Genomic DNA, 15,673 nt, shown 5'->3' on the forward strand with positions numbered 1-15,673 from the left:
TCAGGCTACATTTCCAATCACCTAAACAACTGGGCGAGACGGCGACCTCGGCAAGGTAAAAAAAAAGCGCTTCCTTTCTTTCACTTTTCCCTCCTCCTACAGGTGAGGCAGGTCTTTGGCTTCTTTACCTGGCCGTCCGAACAGCACACTTCGAAAGCCCCCCTTTCCCTCCGCTTTCTCTCTCTCTCTCCCCCCGCGCCCAAGCCAGCTCCCTCCCGCCCTCTCTGCCTCTCCCCCAACCGGGCAAGAAGTTGCCGCTCGCTGCTTCCTCGCCCAAGTCTTTGCCAAAGACAGTCGAGGACCTTTTCTCGCAGCAGCGAAGGCGGCCCAGCGAAGGCGGCAGCGCGATCCTCCTGTCGGGCTCGAGGAGGCGGGCAGATGAAAGAGCAGCGACAAAACTCAAACTTTCCCTCGAAACTTGCGCTGGCCCTTCGCTTGGCCGCCGGGGCGCGCGGAGGGCCGCCTTTCTGCCTGGAAACGGGGACTGCGCTGCAGGTAAAGCAGCAGGCAAACGGGGCTCCGCCGCTCCCCGAAATGGCAGACTCGCCGCAGCCGGCGCGAAGTTGGCGCTCCCTCCGATTCCGTGCGCGCCCCTCTTGCTCTCTCAGGTGCGGTGCGGACGCCTGAAGCTGAGCGCCCCCTCCCCGCTCACTCCCCTCCCTGTCCCGCCTCAGCCTTCGGCCTCTTGGCGCGCAACCTGGCAGCCGAAGGAAAGAGCGCACGAGCTGCTTTCCTCCGCTGCCGGGGAGCCGGACGGGGAATAGGCTGGCGACGACGGGAGTCCTGGGGAGCCTTGGCCGGCTTCTCTTGGGTCGACCTCCTCTCCCTGGCGCTCCCTTTTGACAGTGGCCAACAGCTTAGCTCGCGGAGCCTCCTCTCTCGCTCGGTCCGCGTAAGTCTCTCTGCGCCAAGGCAGGGTGACCTGGAGCCCCACGAAAACTGTCCGAGGAGTGACCGGGGAGACGCGGCTGAGGTCCAAAGTGGGACTCGGTGGGGCTTCAGTCTATCTCTCCATGTTTGGAGTCAACTTTTTTGTTTTGTTACAATGTTGACTTGCTCCCTATTCGGTGCTGTTGGGCCTGTCCGGGAGGACCTTTTACTGTATGGGGAGAGGCCGCCCCCTGGTTTCTCCACTGGCTTCTTCTTTGAGGTCTCTCTCCCTCTTGTTTCTCTTGGAGACTCTGGCCGAGTTCACTCTCGGGATTCCTAGGCCTCATTCAAGGTGCCTCGTCTGAAGATCTCTCGCTCCAACTGTCCTTTCCTGAAATTAAAAGCGCCCAAGGAAAAGACGCTGAGGGAGGGCCGCTGTTTAGGATATATTTTGAAAGGCTTACTTCAAGTGCGATCCGGGCAAAACGCACTTATGGGGGGGGAATTGCAACTTAAATTAATTAATAAATGTGTTCATGTTTTAGAGTGTTGCAATCTTGAAAACTTTAAAGCAAGTAGAGCTGGAAGAATGGAACTATCCTCCAAGTAAAAGCAAAATTAAAAAAAAAATCCGTGTTGCTAAAGTTTTTGCTAAGTCTAAGGCCCAATCCCAATGTTGTTTCCTCGAAAGGAAACCACACGGGTTTCAAAAGGCCCTTCACGGGTACACTTAAGACCGCAGCCTGCTAAAAGAAAGCAGATGGACTTTCTTTTCACTTTTTGCATCGCGTGAAGAAGCAGAAATCCCTTCGTTCTCAAATCAAACCAACGAGAACTTTAAAGCAAATCTAAACTTAAGGGAAACAGCAACAGGTTAATCAGTTTTAAGAGTGTGGAATGCCTTAATTAATTTGGCATATATCGGCCTTTACAGCCTAAGAAAAATTTATTAACTTAAATTTAATCCCACTTCATAGTTTTTGCTCTTTTCTTATTTATTTATTTTGGTTTGGTTTGGTTTTGTAATCTTTCTGCTAAGTATAGGTTTTGGAAGCAGGATGGCCTGCGGTCCAATTAAAGTTTCTGGCCAATAATTAATTGAGGTTAATGCCACCACCATCTGCTGCTGCGGGATGTGGGATTTTATTTGACTGTATCTGCTTGGTTTGTCTAACTTATTGTTTGTGCATCTCTCCGGGCCCCCAACCCCTTGGCTAATGAACCTGCTGGATCTGGACATGGGGAAATTTGCCTAAATATCTATTTCTCTCAGTTGAGAAAAAAAATAAACAAATGCCTACAAAATCCCCCCAGAAACCCTCCTATAAATCCTTGGAATTATATAACGTCGAGGAACCACAACAAAACTTTAAGGGGCTGAAGAATTAAAAACAAATACAGCACCTTGAATGTTTTGCCTGTATTGGGATTCTGCGGGGACAGAAGCCACCATCCTTACTCATGTAGTTGAAAGTTAGTTTGCGTTGGCCTAAATTTTACTTTATTAGTTTAGTAAGAGAGCCTAGGATCCCGCCTTCAGTCTTCGCTACTCTCCACCACCCGAAATGAATGCGAGAATTAGGCAACTTTGTTGTGTCGTCTTCCTTTGCCTTCCTCCGCGGCTCTTCCGTCGGTCGGGGGGGGGGGCTTTGGAACGTGAATTTCAAAGCAACTCCTGGAATCTGTTTGTTTAGACCATTAGCCATTTCTAATTAAAGCGTCTCCTTCTCCCCTCTTTCAAATTGATTATACTTACCCCCTTTTTTGGTATATCGTTTTGATTTTTAATCCAATTATCTTTTTAAATAATTGCTTTATCTCCCTCATCACGGAGTATTGTACCCCCTGGAAGCCCCTTGGCGATTGTATGGCAATAAGGCTGTAGTTATTATTAAAAAAAAGTGGGGGGGAGTAGACCTTCCCCCCTCCCACTCCACTACCCAGTTACACCTCTTCACTCTCTGTCACTTTCTGATTCCACTTCCCCCGTTTTCTTGGCGGGTGGGGGGAATTTCCGCCATCTTGTGTGCGACGGAGAGACTTGACTTTTGTCCTTTAAAAAGCCCTATTTATACGGAGTGTGTATATGCATGTATACCTTTTTTAAGGCCTAATCTTGCCTAGCTCCGAGTACAAGTTTTCTTACTCCTGGACCAGGTGTTTGGAAGAAACCCCTCGCCACTTTTTTGTTTTAAATTGACAGTCTTACATCGCTTTACTTCCCTCCCTGCGCGTTTGAGAGGTTTTTCTTCTTCTTAGTTAGGATCTGCCCTAGCTGTATATAAAATTATATTCCAGCTTGACTTTATCTGAAAGTCAAATAGATGAGAGGGAAACCGCTGAACCTGCCCAGTACTTACTCTCGTGTTGTTGGAAAGGGAGGGAAGTAAAATAGGCGCACTCTGTGTGGAAATTTGGGGAAAAAACTGATGTTTTGCCTTGTTCTCTGTCTTGTGCGTGTGTGTTTTTCTTCCTGCAGGCTGCAGTGAGAGGCTCTCCTGCCCCTGGGATTGCCTTCAGCCACCTCCTTGGAAGAATCCATCTTTTAATTTTTTTATTATTATTTTAAAAAACCACGAACAAACCAAGAATCTTAAGACACGCCTTTTGGGGGAAAAGAACATTTCTAATTGTGTGTGGATAAATTGGAAAAATCTTTCCAGCTTTTAGCATGATGTCTTACCTCAAACAGCCCCCCTATGGCATGAATGGGCTGGGGCTGGCGGGACCTGCGATGGATCTTCTCCACCCTTCCGTGGGGTATCCGGGTGAGCAGCGCCAACCCTCTTTTGCTTTTACCCACTGATTCTTGGCCAGGCAGATCGAGCCCCTCCAAGCAACCTCGTATTTAATTTACACCGCTGAAATAAAATAGTTCCTCAATTTAGAGGCTCTACAAGGCGAAAGGGATCCGAGAGCCTATGGATAAACTCCTGATAGATCATATTAATTTTTTCCAGGTCAGCAAAACCATTTTCCAGAATTGAATTATCCACTCTTATTATCACCCCCATACCTGTGGTATCCTAAACTACCCCTGTATTGGAAAGTGAACACTGCTGATTTTCCTGGCGTTTAATTCAATGTTAAAATGCTTATTTCTCATGACACCCTAGCACCCCAGGCCAACCTTTAAACAGGTAATTTGGTATTTAGTCCCTAATTATAATCAATGGGGAGCACGCTAGCAAAATGTTTACTGTCCAAAGTGTGAGTTGCCAAGTTTCAGATTTTGAGTTGCTTTTTAAGACCCAATTTATTTTTTGTTGTTGTTGGCGTGGGTGCCTTGACAATATTACAAATACAACAAATGTGTGTTTAAACTACTTGCACTTTGACGGATACATCTAAAGCCAAATACAAACACGTTTAAATGTTAGTTATCCTAAGGTTATTCGTGCTTGAGAACTAACTGGGGGTGGGGGCGAAATCCTTTGATTGCGAACTTGGGCTGCCCATCCGAAGTTAGGAACCAATATTTTCTTCCCCCCGGGTCAGTAATTCCACAGTACTCCCCGCCCCCACGGATGAGTATGCTGAGAAATGAAGAAATGGGGTGTTAATGGAGTTTCCCCGTGTCTTTTCAAATGCTGTTATAGCCTGATCCACAACCCAGTTAAGCCGGAAGTCGTGGCATATAATGCGAGAAAGTGCTGTCTATCCCCAGCTCAAGAAGTTATATGTCCTTCAGAAATGCTTGAGTTCTACTGACCCTGAATGCGCAGGCAGCCCAATCCTACGGGCTTTCACTGTGAGGTAACCCTCTGCTGACTTCAGTGAAACTCGCTCCCATTGCAGGGCTGTAGCTTTAAACCGTAATTCTAAAAAGCGTGTTTGTTCTGCAAAGTAGCACCAGTTTAATTCTGCTGCAGTTACTGCGGAGTGAATTATACTTGGGACTGGAGCTTTACTTGGAGGATTCAAGTCGTAAGGTTTTCCCTGGAACTTACCTCCAACTAAAGTTCTTTTTAAAAATTATTTAAATGACTGGGCTGTAAATAATCTGTTTTAAGTACAGATACTTCCATTTTAACTGGGTTGTCGCCAAGAGACCCAGATACTTAAAGTGAGCTGCTGTTTTACGTCGGAGGCCGCTCAGGAAACTCGGTCTGCAACCCAAAGAGAATTTTCCTCTGCACTTACCTCCCCTCCTCCTCCCCGGTAGCTGCCCTGTGGTCCGCAGAGTTTCTCACCCTCCCCTCCTCTAACAGACGCTTTGTGTTCATATTTATGCGCCTCTAAAATGTTTGGAGCTGTCCTTGTGATTTAAAGTTGTTCGTGTGCCCCCACATCCTGATTCGCTTGCTGGAATAGAGAGTAGAGCGAGCGTCCCTCCTCCACCTCCCCATCCAGAACCGGGCGACCGGGTGTGGCGGAGGGAGGGGCGGCGGCGGATATTGACCATACCGACATGGGTCCTAAATGCCACCTGTCTTTTTGTCCCGGGGCCCGCAGCCACCCCTCGGAAGCAGCGGAGGGAGCGTACCACCTTCACCCGATCGCAACTGGACGTCTTGGAGGCGCTTTTCGCAAAGACCCGCTACCCGGACATCTTCATGAGAGAGGAAGTGGCGTTGAAAATCAACCTGCCGGAGTCCAGAGTCCAGGTCCGATGGCCCTGGGGAAAGAAGCGAAGCTGGGGCAGAAGGGCGGGGTTGGCCAGTGGCGGGGAAAGGCTGGGGAGGGGGGCGCTTGGGGTTTTGTTCTTCCCTTAGCGGAGCGCGCTCGAAAACTGGAAAGGACTTTACGCGTGGAACGTTCGCTTTGTTTTGTTTTAATTTGCGTTTTTTTTTCTCGTTTCTTGTCTGGGCCATATCTTCCCTGAGTTCGCACCTAACTGGGCCTCTCTTGTTAAACTGAAAATTCCTTACCCGCCAATGCTGGAGCGAAAGAACTTTTCGGCACTTGAATTATATAACCCAAAGTATCACAATTAGGAGCTTTGAAGCCGCATGTTGGAGTCTGAGCAACCCCCTCTGTTTGGCTTCAAGGTCCGATTCCCCTTGGCTGTATAAAGACTAGCTGGACCCTTTCTATTGACTTGTTTTCTCCTTCTTACTAGTCAGGAGGCTAACAATCCCGATCCTAAACACAGATAAATGGGCACACTCCAGCAAAAGTTAGATCCAGCTGATGCCCACCGAGTTCAGTTGGGTTTGAGATCCAGAAAATATGCTTAGCTTTTTTATTTTAAAGTGTGACTGACTTTTGTTGGATTGTGCGTAATTTGTTTAAACCCCACTGATTTTCATCAGGGTTTTTTTTTACCTTTTAAATCTAAACTTTAATTTAAAAATTGCCATTTCAATCAACAAAACAACAAACTAAAATGCATCATAAAATGTCATAAGGGCAAAGAGAATGAAAATACAATATAAGGTAATAGAGCTAAATAAAGAGAATGGATAGCATAAAATATATTCCATGGTGGGATAGCCTACAGGATTCATTTTTATGTAAAATATATTAAATATTCATAAACATCACCAGATAAAATCATATTTAGTAGGAGTGTGGCAACCATGAGTTGTTTGGTCATGTAAATAATTAACAACGACCAGGCAAATTCTGAGGAGTCTGCATCGCCCCTGGAATCTTATGAGTCAGTTTTTAATAAATGACAATAAGCACAACATTTTTGAACCATGAGTCCAAAAAGTAGCAAAATCTGTCCTTTCATCCTTGAGAAACTGCTAAGCAAGCAGCAAATATAAAATGAATTGTTTACAAGATTGGCATTGCCACAATCAAAAATAGATAAAAGACATAACTGAGAGCCCAGAGTGACCTGTTTGTCTATGATAATACTCATTTCTGTTGTCGTCTAATTCCAGAACTTGTGTACATAGCTACATCCCCACCACATATGCCAGTATGTTCCTCATACCTTGCAACCCCACGAGCATAAGGGGGAGCCATATCTTACAATAGGAGCTCTTAAAATCAGTTTGGGTATATTTAAGGTCATGTTGTGAGATTAGCTTCTCCTCCCCCAGGCACCTTTGGAGCAAATTTCCTTAAAATATGTGTTATACTCAAGACAATCCTAAATCCTAAATACACTTAGAGCAGAACCTTAAACATGATTAGTTGGAAGTCTCTCATTAGGACTTATTTACAACTTACATTTGTTGAGATTTCTACCTTTTTGAAAGAAAAATCACATTAATTTCAATTGAAGTCTCGTTCCACCGGGCGCCATGAGGAATTGCATGGGGGCTGCTGGGTGTCACTGGGTGGTTGCAGGGCAGTGGAGCCACTGTCTGTTCCCTCTTAAAAAAAAACAAAAAACCTCTGTCCCAGGCACCAGTGGGGGTTGCTACTACACCCCTGGTGCAGACCCATTGAAGAGGCATTGTTGACCCTGAAGTAGTTCAGCTGACTCCCTCAGGACTAGTAAAATAAACATATGTGGGGCTTTTGTTTTGTTATCTTCCCACCTCATCCCACACATACATTTCCCTTTCCTGTAGCATCTTAATCTCAGTTGTTGACTTGAAACTCACACACTGGCTTTGCCATCTATGGGGGTTTGCTTTTTCGGTTTGTTTATTCCAAAAGACTAGGAGCAGGCAGACTTCAGGTTGCTGTGTTTGGATTGGGTGTGGGTATGTATGCGTACACATCCTGGCTCAAGTCAGAATCCTAGGAAGAAAATCTTTTTTAAAATGCACTTTGAGCTCAGATTTCTCAAACCTTTATTTCCCTAAAGTCCACTTTCCTCCAGATGGTTCCCCAACAGTCAACAAAGGGCACCTCTAGAACTAAATTCTGCTAATTTCGATGCTGCTGCAGCTGCTGTAGGCTAGAGTGGAGGAGAGCAGAAACTCCTTTACAGGAGTCCAAAAGAGCAAGTTCCATCTTAAACATTTTGATTCAGAGAGGTGAACGGAGGGTTTTATTAATTTTTCTTGCATTTGCAAAGTTTTACTAATAAGATTTTGACCAGCCTTCACAACTCTGGGGTCTGCCCCACTTAGCCAGGCTTGGCATCGCACCAAGCCTGCCACCCTTTATGTAATCCAGCTTCATCTGGCTAGAGTTAATTTCAGGGTTTTCCTCTGGCAACCCATGGAAAAGGAGGGATTCAGTTTCAGCCTGCTGAGGCAAGGTCATAGACCAGGGGTCAGCAACCTTTTTCAGTCGTGGGCCGGTCCACCGTCCCTCCAACCATGTGGTGGGCTGGACTATATTTTTTGGGGGGGGGGGGATGAATGAATTCCTATGCCCCACAAATAACCCAGAGATGCATTTTGAATAAAAGCACACATTCTACTTATGTAAAAACACACTGATTCCCAGACTGTCTGCAGGCCAGATTGAGAAGGCGATTGGGCCGCATCCGGCCCACGGGCCTCAGATTGCCTACCCCTGTCATAGACTATTTCCTGACCATACCTCCTTTGCTGCATTAGTGTTAGTGACTAGATAGGATAGGTCATAAAATGCAACCACACCTCTGTTGTGCAAGGTATGATTCTTCCTATCTGCTAATTATCTGGTCAATGTCCTCTTTCTCTTGGAGGGTCATTTCAGACCTAAGGGGTTTTCTACATGGAAAGAAAGCATTTACCTGGAAAAGAAATGAATTAAAAAGTGCATGTCATTGTGGCATTTCAGTGCATGCATGCATGCATGTTATGTTGGCAGGCTGTGTTTTATTACATGTACATGCAGTGAAGTACAACTATGCATAATTGATCACAGAGAGCTATGTATGTAGGATGCTAGTAATGACTAAAATGGCTCCAAGATTCTGTTCCTACATGTATTTACCTAAGAGCAAGCTCTATTGGAAACTCACTGGGATTTACTTCTGAGTACTGTGAAGCACCTATTGGAAAGGGTGTTACTCTGATCAAGGTTCAATGCAAACATACTTGAAATTAAGTCTGTTTCCTATACTGTTATTCTATTTGGGAAATAGCTACTAGCTGATGTGGCATGTTACTTTAACAAAATATATCTATGATTAAAATGTTAGTGATTGAGGCTGAGATTCATAAAAGCTTACTGAATATCACAAGGATAACCTGTATGGGAGGCGGGGGAGGGACTTATGTGAGAATTACATACTATGGGTTCTCTGGACCCACGAAGTGATTAAGGGTGCTCCATCTTGTCTGTCAGATAATAAGATGAGCTGAGTTTCCATATAAAGGATAGATAAGTGCACTGTGATTACGATGCTGTTAAAGCAGCTACGGTAAGTCCTGGAAGCAAACTGTTTTAACTTCAAAAATTTTGTGCTCATCACACTGTCAGACAGTTGGTGAAATGATATGTAGGTGGTATTCAAGGTGGCACAGTCTTGAAACTCTACTGGGAATTTCACTGAAGGACTGGCTGTAACAGAGCACTTACCGGTAATACAACTGGGTGGTGACTGGGCTGTACTTCCTTGGCACTGACAGGTGGATGTTGTGCTGGTTACAACTTGATTTTCTCATGTTTAGATGAGAACTCTGGTTGGTAAAGTGTGAAGGAATCTGTTGAATTGATGAGACAACCTTGCATAAGTAATAATAATGGGAAACAATACTCATTTGGCTGCTCTTCAGTAGCAACTGTATCATGCTGGTGCTGATATCCTTTCATACTGACAACACTGAGTGGTGTTCCTGGCCTTTTTGTGCCATAGACTCAGCTGGGCAAGTGTACAATAAAGCAGTGGCTGTTATGATAGTTTTTGGTTGGATATGGATTTGGTTCATGTTTGTTCCATGTAGTTTGGTGGAGCAGAGTTTATCTAGGAGCTTGCTAAAGAATGCAGGATACTAATTGTGTTCGACTTTTTGGAGATGTAGATGAGGGAACTGATTGACTGATGAGCAAAAGGAAGAGTAGACAGTGGACCATAGTGAAGGATAAGGAATGACATACTGTAGTAAAAATGCTGGCTTGCCCTTAACTAATAACAAAGGATACTAATGATGGGGTGGGTGTGTCCGCAACAAGCAAATGGTTTCTGTTTTGGGTATGCTGAGAGTTATAATATCTCCTAAATGATATGAGTATAAAGCAGGGTATATTAAGATGATAGATCTAGATATATATTTAGGGGGGAGGCCAAGCTTGGTACTGTTGAACGAAACAGGCTGAGAACTTTGTTCCTAATGGCTCCCTCTCTCTGTAGGCTTGGGAATGTAGAATGGTGTCGGAAAATGTTGGATGGGTGCTTAATTAGGGGTGCAGTTGTCCACATCTAGTGTTTGCCTGTTGGGTGCTGATGAATCCTCCTTGCTAGATATTTGAGGGGGACAGGTGGAGGGATGGATTTAACATCTTTGCTTCATATAACATCTCTAGCTAATAGGATTATTTAATAGCAATCCTTTGGGGAAGGAGCTGCAAGGAGCTCTGTAGCCGTGCATGCTTTACGAGAAAAAAAGTCCCAGATTAAATCTCCAGTTTCTGAATGGAGAGATCCTCGCCTGAAACCCTGGAGATCCATTGCCAGACAGTGTAGACAATACTGAGCTAGCTGGACCAATGGTTCGACTCAGTATAAGACAGCTTCGCATGTTTCTATGCTGATGACTGGCTCATTGCCTGCGTCTACAGTATTGGGTGTTACTAGTAGAAGGTGCATGAGGTGCTGGAGTGCTGTATTGCCAGCTTAATTTATAAATGGCTATAAGGAGGATTGGTTGGACACGGACAGGGCTGTGTTGGTGGAACTGGTGCAGACACCCATCCCCTTTCCTACTTTTGACAGCATGACATTATGGATGTGGGTGGACTGGCAGCCCTATCTGCAGGAGCGTGCTGGGAGGAGGATGGAAGTTGGCTAGGGGGAAAACATGATCAAACCATCGTGGGTTGCGTCATTCACCTGAATGGAAGACGGGTGTCATGCGAGGCGGGTGCCGAGTCTGGCTAGGGTGTTTTGGCTAGGGTGTGATTTGTGGTGGCTACGTGGGGTTCCAGAGTCGCCCAGAATTGGTTAGCTGGGTTCTGTTCTGGGTCGTACCAGCGACTTACCTTCCCTTTCTCGCGGGCCCCACATGAACGCAACAGTGTGTGGAGACTGGCGAGAGAGAAGGCGCTGAGCCAGACCCTGGTGGCTCCTGATTACCACTTGTAGAAAGAGGGGGGAGCCGGCAATGGATGTGTGCATGTGTGTAGTGATGGAGGGTGATAGGCTAATCTGGACAGCTGTAAACGGCCTCTTCCTCCGCGTAGATTGAGATTGTTTGGCACTTTTCTGTTTCGTTGCGATCACACAGCACCTTCTGCATTGGGTGGGAGACGGCTGAGGACGGAATGGGGAGATCGGGCGGTGTACGTGTGCCAAAGTGGGCGAGGGGAAGAGCTACGTGTCACTTATTCGTGGAGAGTCCCAGGGGACTGACGGGCGGTTGCCTGTTCCGCCCCCCGTCCCCATTTTCTTTTATGTTCTTTTTCTTGCAGGTCTGGTTCAAAAACCGTCGCGCCAAGTGTCGCCAGCAGCAGCAGAGCGGCAGCGGCGCCAAGAGCCGCCCGGCCAAGAAGAAGTCGTCGCCGGCGCGGGAGAGCTCTGGCTCGGAAAGCAGCGGCCAGTTCACGCCGCCCGCCGTCTCCAGCTCCGCCTCGTCGTCTTCCTCCAGCTCCAACTCCTCAGGCCCGGCGAGCGGGGCAGCCGCCTTGGGCAACCCTGCTGGCAGCGGTGCCGCCGGATCCGGGTCGGCCTCGTCGTCTTCCTCCGGGTCCCTGAGCAGCGCGCCCTCTGCGGTGGCGGCCTCGTCCATCTGGAGCCCCGCGTCCATCTCGCCTGGCGCTGGGCCGGAGCCCCTGGCGCCCGGCGGCGCGTCCTGCATGCAGCGCTCCGTCTCGGGCGCGCCGTCCGCCTCTTACCCGATGTCCTACGGGCAGGGCGGCGGCTACGGGCAGGGCTACCCAGCGCCGCCTCCGCCTCCGCCTCCCCCCTCCTCGTCCTACTTCGGCGGGGTGGACTGCAGCTCCTACTTGCCCATGCACGCGCACCCTCACGCGCACCAGCTCAGCCCCATGGCGCCTTCCTCCATGGCCGGCGCGGCGCATCCGCATCCGCACCACCCGCTCGGCCAGGGCTCCAGTCACCACCATCACCATCACCACCACCACCACCACCAGCCGGGCTACGGGGGAACCGGACTGGCCTTCAACTCCTCCGACTGCCTGGACTACAAGGAACCGGCCCCAGCCGCGGCCTCTTCCTGGAAGCTGAACTTCAACTCCCCGGACTGCCTGGACTACAAAGACCAGGCCTCTTGGCGCTTCCAGGTGCTGTGAGGGAGGCCCTTCGCGGGGAAGTTTTATCCAGCCAAAGGAGGAAGGCAGCGCCAGCCGCGTCTCCGCTCAAGCACCCGCAGCCCCGCCACCACCCAGCTCCCTCTCGCCACATTTCCTCGGGCAGCCTCTGTCTCCCCGCGCCCAGCACCGACGTCCTCCTCCTTCGCCCCAGTCTCTGCGCTCTCTCCACCGAAGCGTCGGCCTTCCTCCACCCCAAACCACCTCTTCTCACTCAGACCAGTTCATCGTTACTTTTCTTTTTTAAAAAAAATATTTAAAGAACATGAAAAGAAAGTGTAAGCACCCCGTGTCCAAATAGCATGCCTATTTTTCAGCTCCTTCCCACACAACCAAGGACGCGGCTAAAAGGCTCCTGGATCAGACCTGCTGCTCTCCGCCTCTCTCTTATCAGTTTGACTCCTGGTGTGTTATTTATTCGCTGTCTGGGATTATGTTCCTTATTGTGCTCTCATTTTTAAACAGAAGTGAACTTTAAATCTAAATTCGTTCTCCTTCTTTTCACATATATGTTCCTTGGAGACACACACTCGCGCACATACAAGATTTCTTCCCCCGCCCCAGCCATGTTGCTGTAAGCTTTGTAACGCTCACTCTCGTCCATGGGAAGGTGTGAGAGAGGAAGCGCCTTTTGCTTTCTTGCCGATTGCAGACTTCTGTGTACAGCTCTTAATCCCCCCAATCTCCTTGGGAGACTCTTCTCCCCTCTCCCCCAGTTCTCTCCGTAGGATTGTATTACAAAAAACGGCAGGAATTGTGTATATAGTGTAATGTTAAGTCCGTTCCATCCAGAGACCCTTTTTATTATTAGTTTGATTAACTGAGGTGAAGGTGAACTCAATATCTTGAGCCTAACGTACAGGAAATCGAAGGAACCGCACGCATCTCCTCTTTTTTCCCTGGCCATTACTTCCCCTTGCAACTTTTTTGGTCTCTTTATATCTCGATAATTTTTGCGGGTGGGGAAGAGGAAGGTTCCACTAGTTGGGAAAGACAGGAATGCCCTGTTTGGTAAGGGGAGGGGGGTGAGGTGAGGGAAATAGGCATTTCGAGGGGTGGGGAAGTAAAAGGTGCGACGAAAGGCAACTCTCTGCTGGAAAAGCGGAGCAGATGTAGGTGCGGGAGTTGGAACGCGCTACGCGCCAACGGAACAGCCCCTGGAGCAGATCACGCTAGTCCTCCTTTCTCTAGTGTTGCCTAGGCTGGACACATCCCACGTACTCTATCATCCGCCTCCAAAAAAATAAAACCCGTTTTGGGCCTGCTTTGCTCTTGGGAATGGAGAGGAAAGAGAGAGTGCGAAATTGTAAAGTTGATTATTTACCCCGTTAATGCAACAGTCACCTGTTGAAATGTAAGGCAAATCTCCCCCCTTCCCTTTATCTACATATCCCTATAATAAAATTCAAACTAATAAAAGCCCTTGTCTGTGTCATCCTTCTTGGGCGACGCGAGAGCAGCGGAGGGGCTGGAGCGCTCCCACAAGTCCCCTCCCTTAGCTCTGCACCTCTGTCAGGCCGCTGCTCTTGCAGGGACAGATCGATTTTTTTTCCAAGGGGAGGGGAGGAGGGAACGCTGGGTCGCCGCACTTTATCTCAGTGAGCTGCCTTTTAATTACTGTAATTGGATTGGCGTCCGACCAAAACGTTGAGGGGTTATAAACGCAATGGAAAGGGTGTGAGTGCGCTACCTCCTCCTTCGCCACTCTCTGCCTTTGGGAAAGCGCAGAAGTTACCCAGCGCAAGCCTTTCTCTACGGATCTTGGGGCGGGGTGTGGGTGATGTTGGAGGGAGACAGGAACACCTGAAGCCTGGCAGTAACTTTCATATGTTAATTACCCTCCAACCCTGCCTGTTCCCCGCAGCTGGGCAGGCTGGGGCCAAATCATCCTGGGGTTGTGTTGGTCATTACCTTCTGGAAAGCTTCCATGGCTGTCAAATTGACTTGGCACTCCTTTTAAACCGGTCACTTGGCAAAAACTTCTAGGAAGTGAATATCTATGAAACTTCAGGATCGTAATTCTGCTAGTCCAGGTTGGGGGACCCACAACCCAGGATCCGAAACCAGCTTAGCCAGGGAATAGATTCTTACACGAGGTATGAGATCAAAGACTTCAGCGAAGGGATTCAGGGTACTGTACAGTATAGCCCGGACTGAGATACAGCACAGCTATCCGAAAGTTCTGTTGCGTTTACAGAAATTCGGCTTTTTGTTTTTGTTTTAAATAGTAATTTAGAAGCGAAGCCCAGATTTGATTTTAGATTTAGCGTGCATAAAAGAAAACTTTAAAATTATAACCATCTTTATACTGTATAGGGCTGGCTAAAGCTACGTGATAATGGAGAACGGAGTGTTGTAGAATTAAGTGCTGAAGTAAGTGGCATTGCGCAAAATTCTGAGAGGGTGCAACCAGCCTGAGCCCCCACCCCCCACCCCACGCAGACGCCGGCTTCCACTAGGAGCCCGCGTCGGCAAAGGCGGGAGGGCAGCTCAGTCCCATCGTGAGCAGGCAGGGACAGAGGAGTCGGGCAAGGAGTGACGCCGGCACAGCACGGCGCTCCTCTCCACGGACATCGGGGGGATTCAACCTGCGCGGGCAGGCAGGCAGGCGGCGCGGCGGGGCCCATTACACCATAGCTGCCGAATGCTTCATGGGAGGGAGGGGGTGGATGGTAGTAGTTTAAGGGGGGCAAACGTGCCTGCTTGCTTGAAAAGTTTACAGGTTTTTTGTCCTTGGTGGCCAAAGGAAAAAAGCTCTCCTGTGGGATAAGTTTAAACTGGGATTAATTAGCCTATTAATTACTACTAAATAATTAATTGTTGTCCTTTATGCGGCACATAATCAGGGTTCACACCCAGAAGTGGATTAGCTGTTGTTCTGTCAACATCGATTTTCTTTTCTCTTGGAAGCTGACTTCATAAACTTGCCTTAAACTAATTTTAAAATCAGGGCATGGATGGAGGTTAATGAAGATGGCAGTCTTCAGAGTGATAAATTGTTATTTTATGTGTTTATAATATGAGTAACAGCGGCGGGTTATAGATGTTTATGGGAAGTAGGAACAACAGACGTGCTCCATAAAAAATGGCGCAATTAGCTGTTTCCTGTGTCAGGAAGTTATGGATGCGTAGTCTGGTAGGTGCTCCTCAGGCCGTGCCACCTCCACCTCCCCTCCTCCCCTCCGGTCAAAAACGTCCCACCAAGGATGTTCTAGCACTCCGACTGGGATTTGGACAGCTGTGCGTCCCTAAGCGCTGGTTTGGCTCTGCCGAGGACGACCCTAGCCTTCTGGACCACGTGCCCGCAGAGTCCGCAGCCAGAAAAGTCCACGTAGTAGCAGGCGGCGTGTGACAATGGCCCTGCTTTTAGGCACCCGATTATACCGCTTAGCTGTGAGAAGCACTTGAGAGGACAGCAGCCGCGCTTTCCTTCGTTTTCAAAGCTGAAAGATGAGACATCTGTGCGTGCGCTAAAAGGCGCTCTGGGAAAAGCCGACGCCACTTTTGAGAGACGCTCTCCATCTCGCCCGAG

The 15,673-nt window shown here is 48.1% G+C and overlaps 1 protein-coding gene across 1 annotated transcript; it reads left to right on the forward strand.

Moving 5' to 3' along the window:
* On the forward strand, nt 1-13,537 carry OTX1 (orthodenticle homeobox 1). The gene is made up of 4 exons (XM_035110453.2): nt 1-55; nt 3,350-3,638; nt 5,326-5,477; nt 11,284-13,537. Exons 2-4 carry the CDS (start codon nt 3,542-3,544, stop codon nt 12,121-12,123), a joined length of 1,089 nt encoding a protein of 362 aa, XP_034966344.1. The 5' UTR covers nt 1-55; nt 3,350-3,541; the 3' UTR covers nt 12,124-13,537.
* Nucleotides 13,538-15,673: the final 2,136 nt, after the last annotated feature.

Source organism: Zootoca vivipara, chromosome 3 (genome assembly GCF_963506605.1).
Source record: "Zootoca vivipara chromosome 3, rZooViv1.1, whole genome shotgun sequence".
In the NCBI taxonomy this organism is placed as follows: Eukaryota; Metazoa; Chordata; class Lepidosauria; order Squamata; family Lacertidae; genus Zootoca; species Zootoca vivipara.

Bases quoted from the DNA above. Each gene is read 5' to 3' on its own strand.
- OTX1 (XM_035110453.2), top strand. From the start codon at position 3,542: ATGATGTCTTACCTCAAACAGCCCCCCTATGGCATGAATGGGCTGGGG. The intron at 3,639-5,325 runs GTGAGCAGCGCC...CGGGGCCCGCAG, and splicing joins CCCTTCCGTGGGGTATCCGG to CCACCCCTCGGAAGCAGCGG. The intron at 5,478-11,283 runs GTCCGATGGCCC...TTTTTCTTGCAG, and splicing joins TGCCGGAGTCCAGAGTCCAG to GTCTGGTTCAAAAACCGTCG.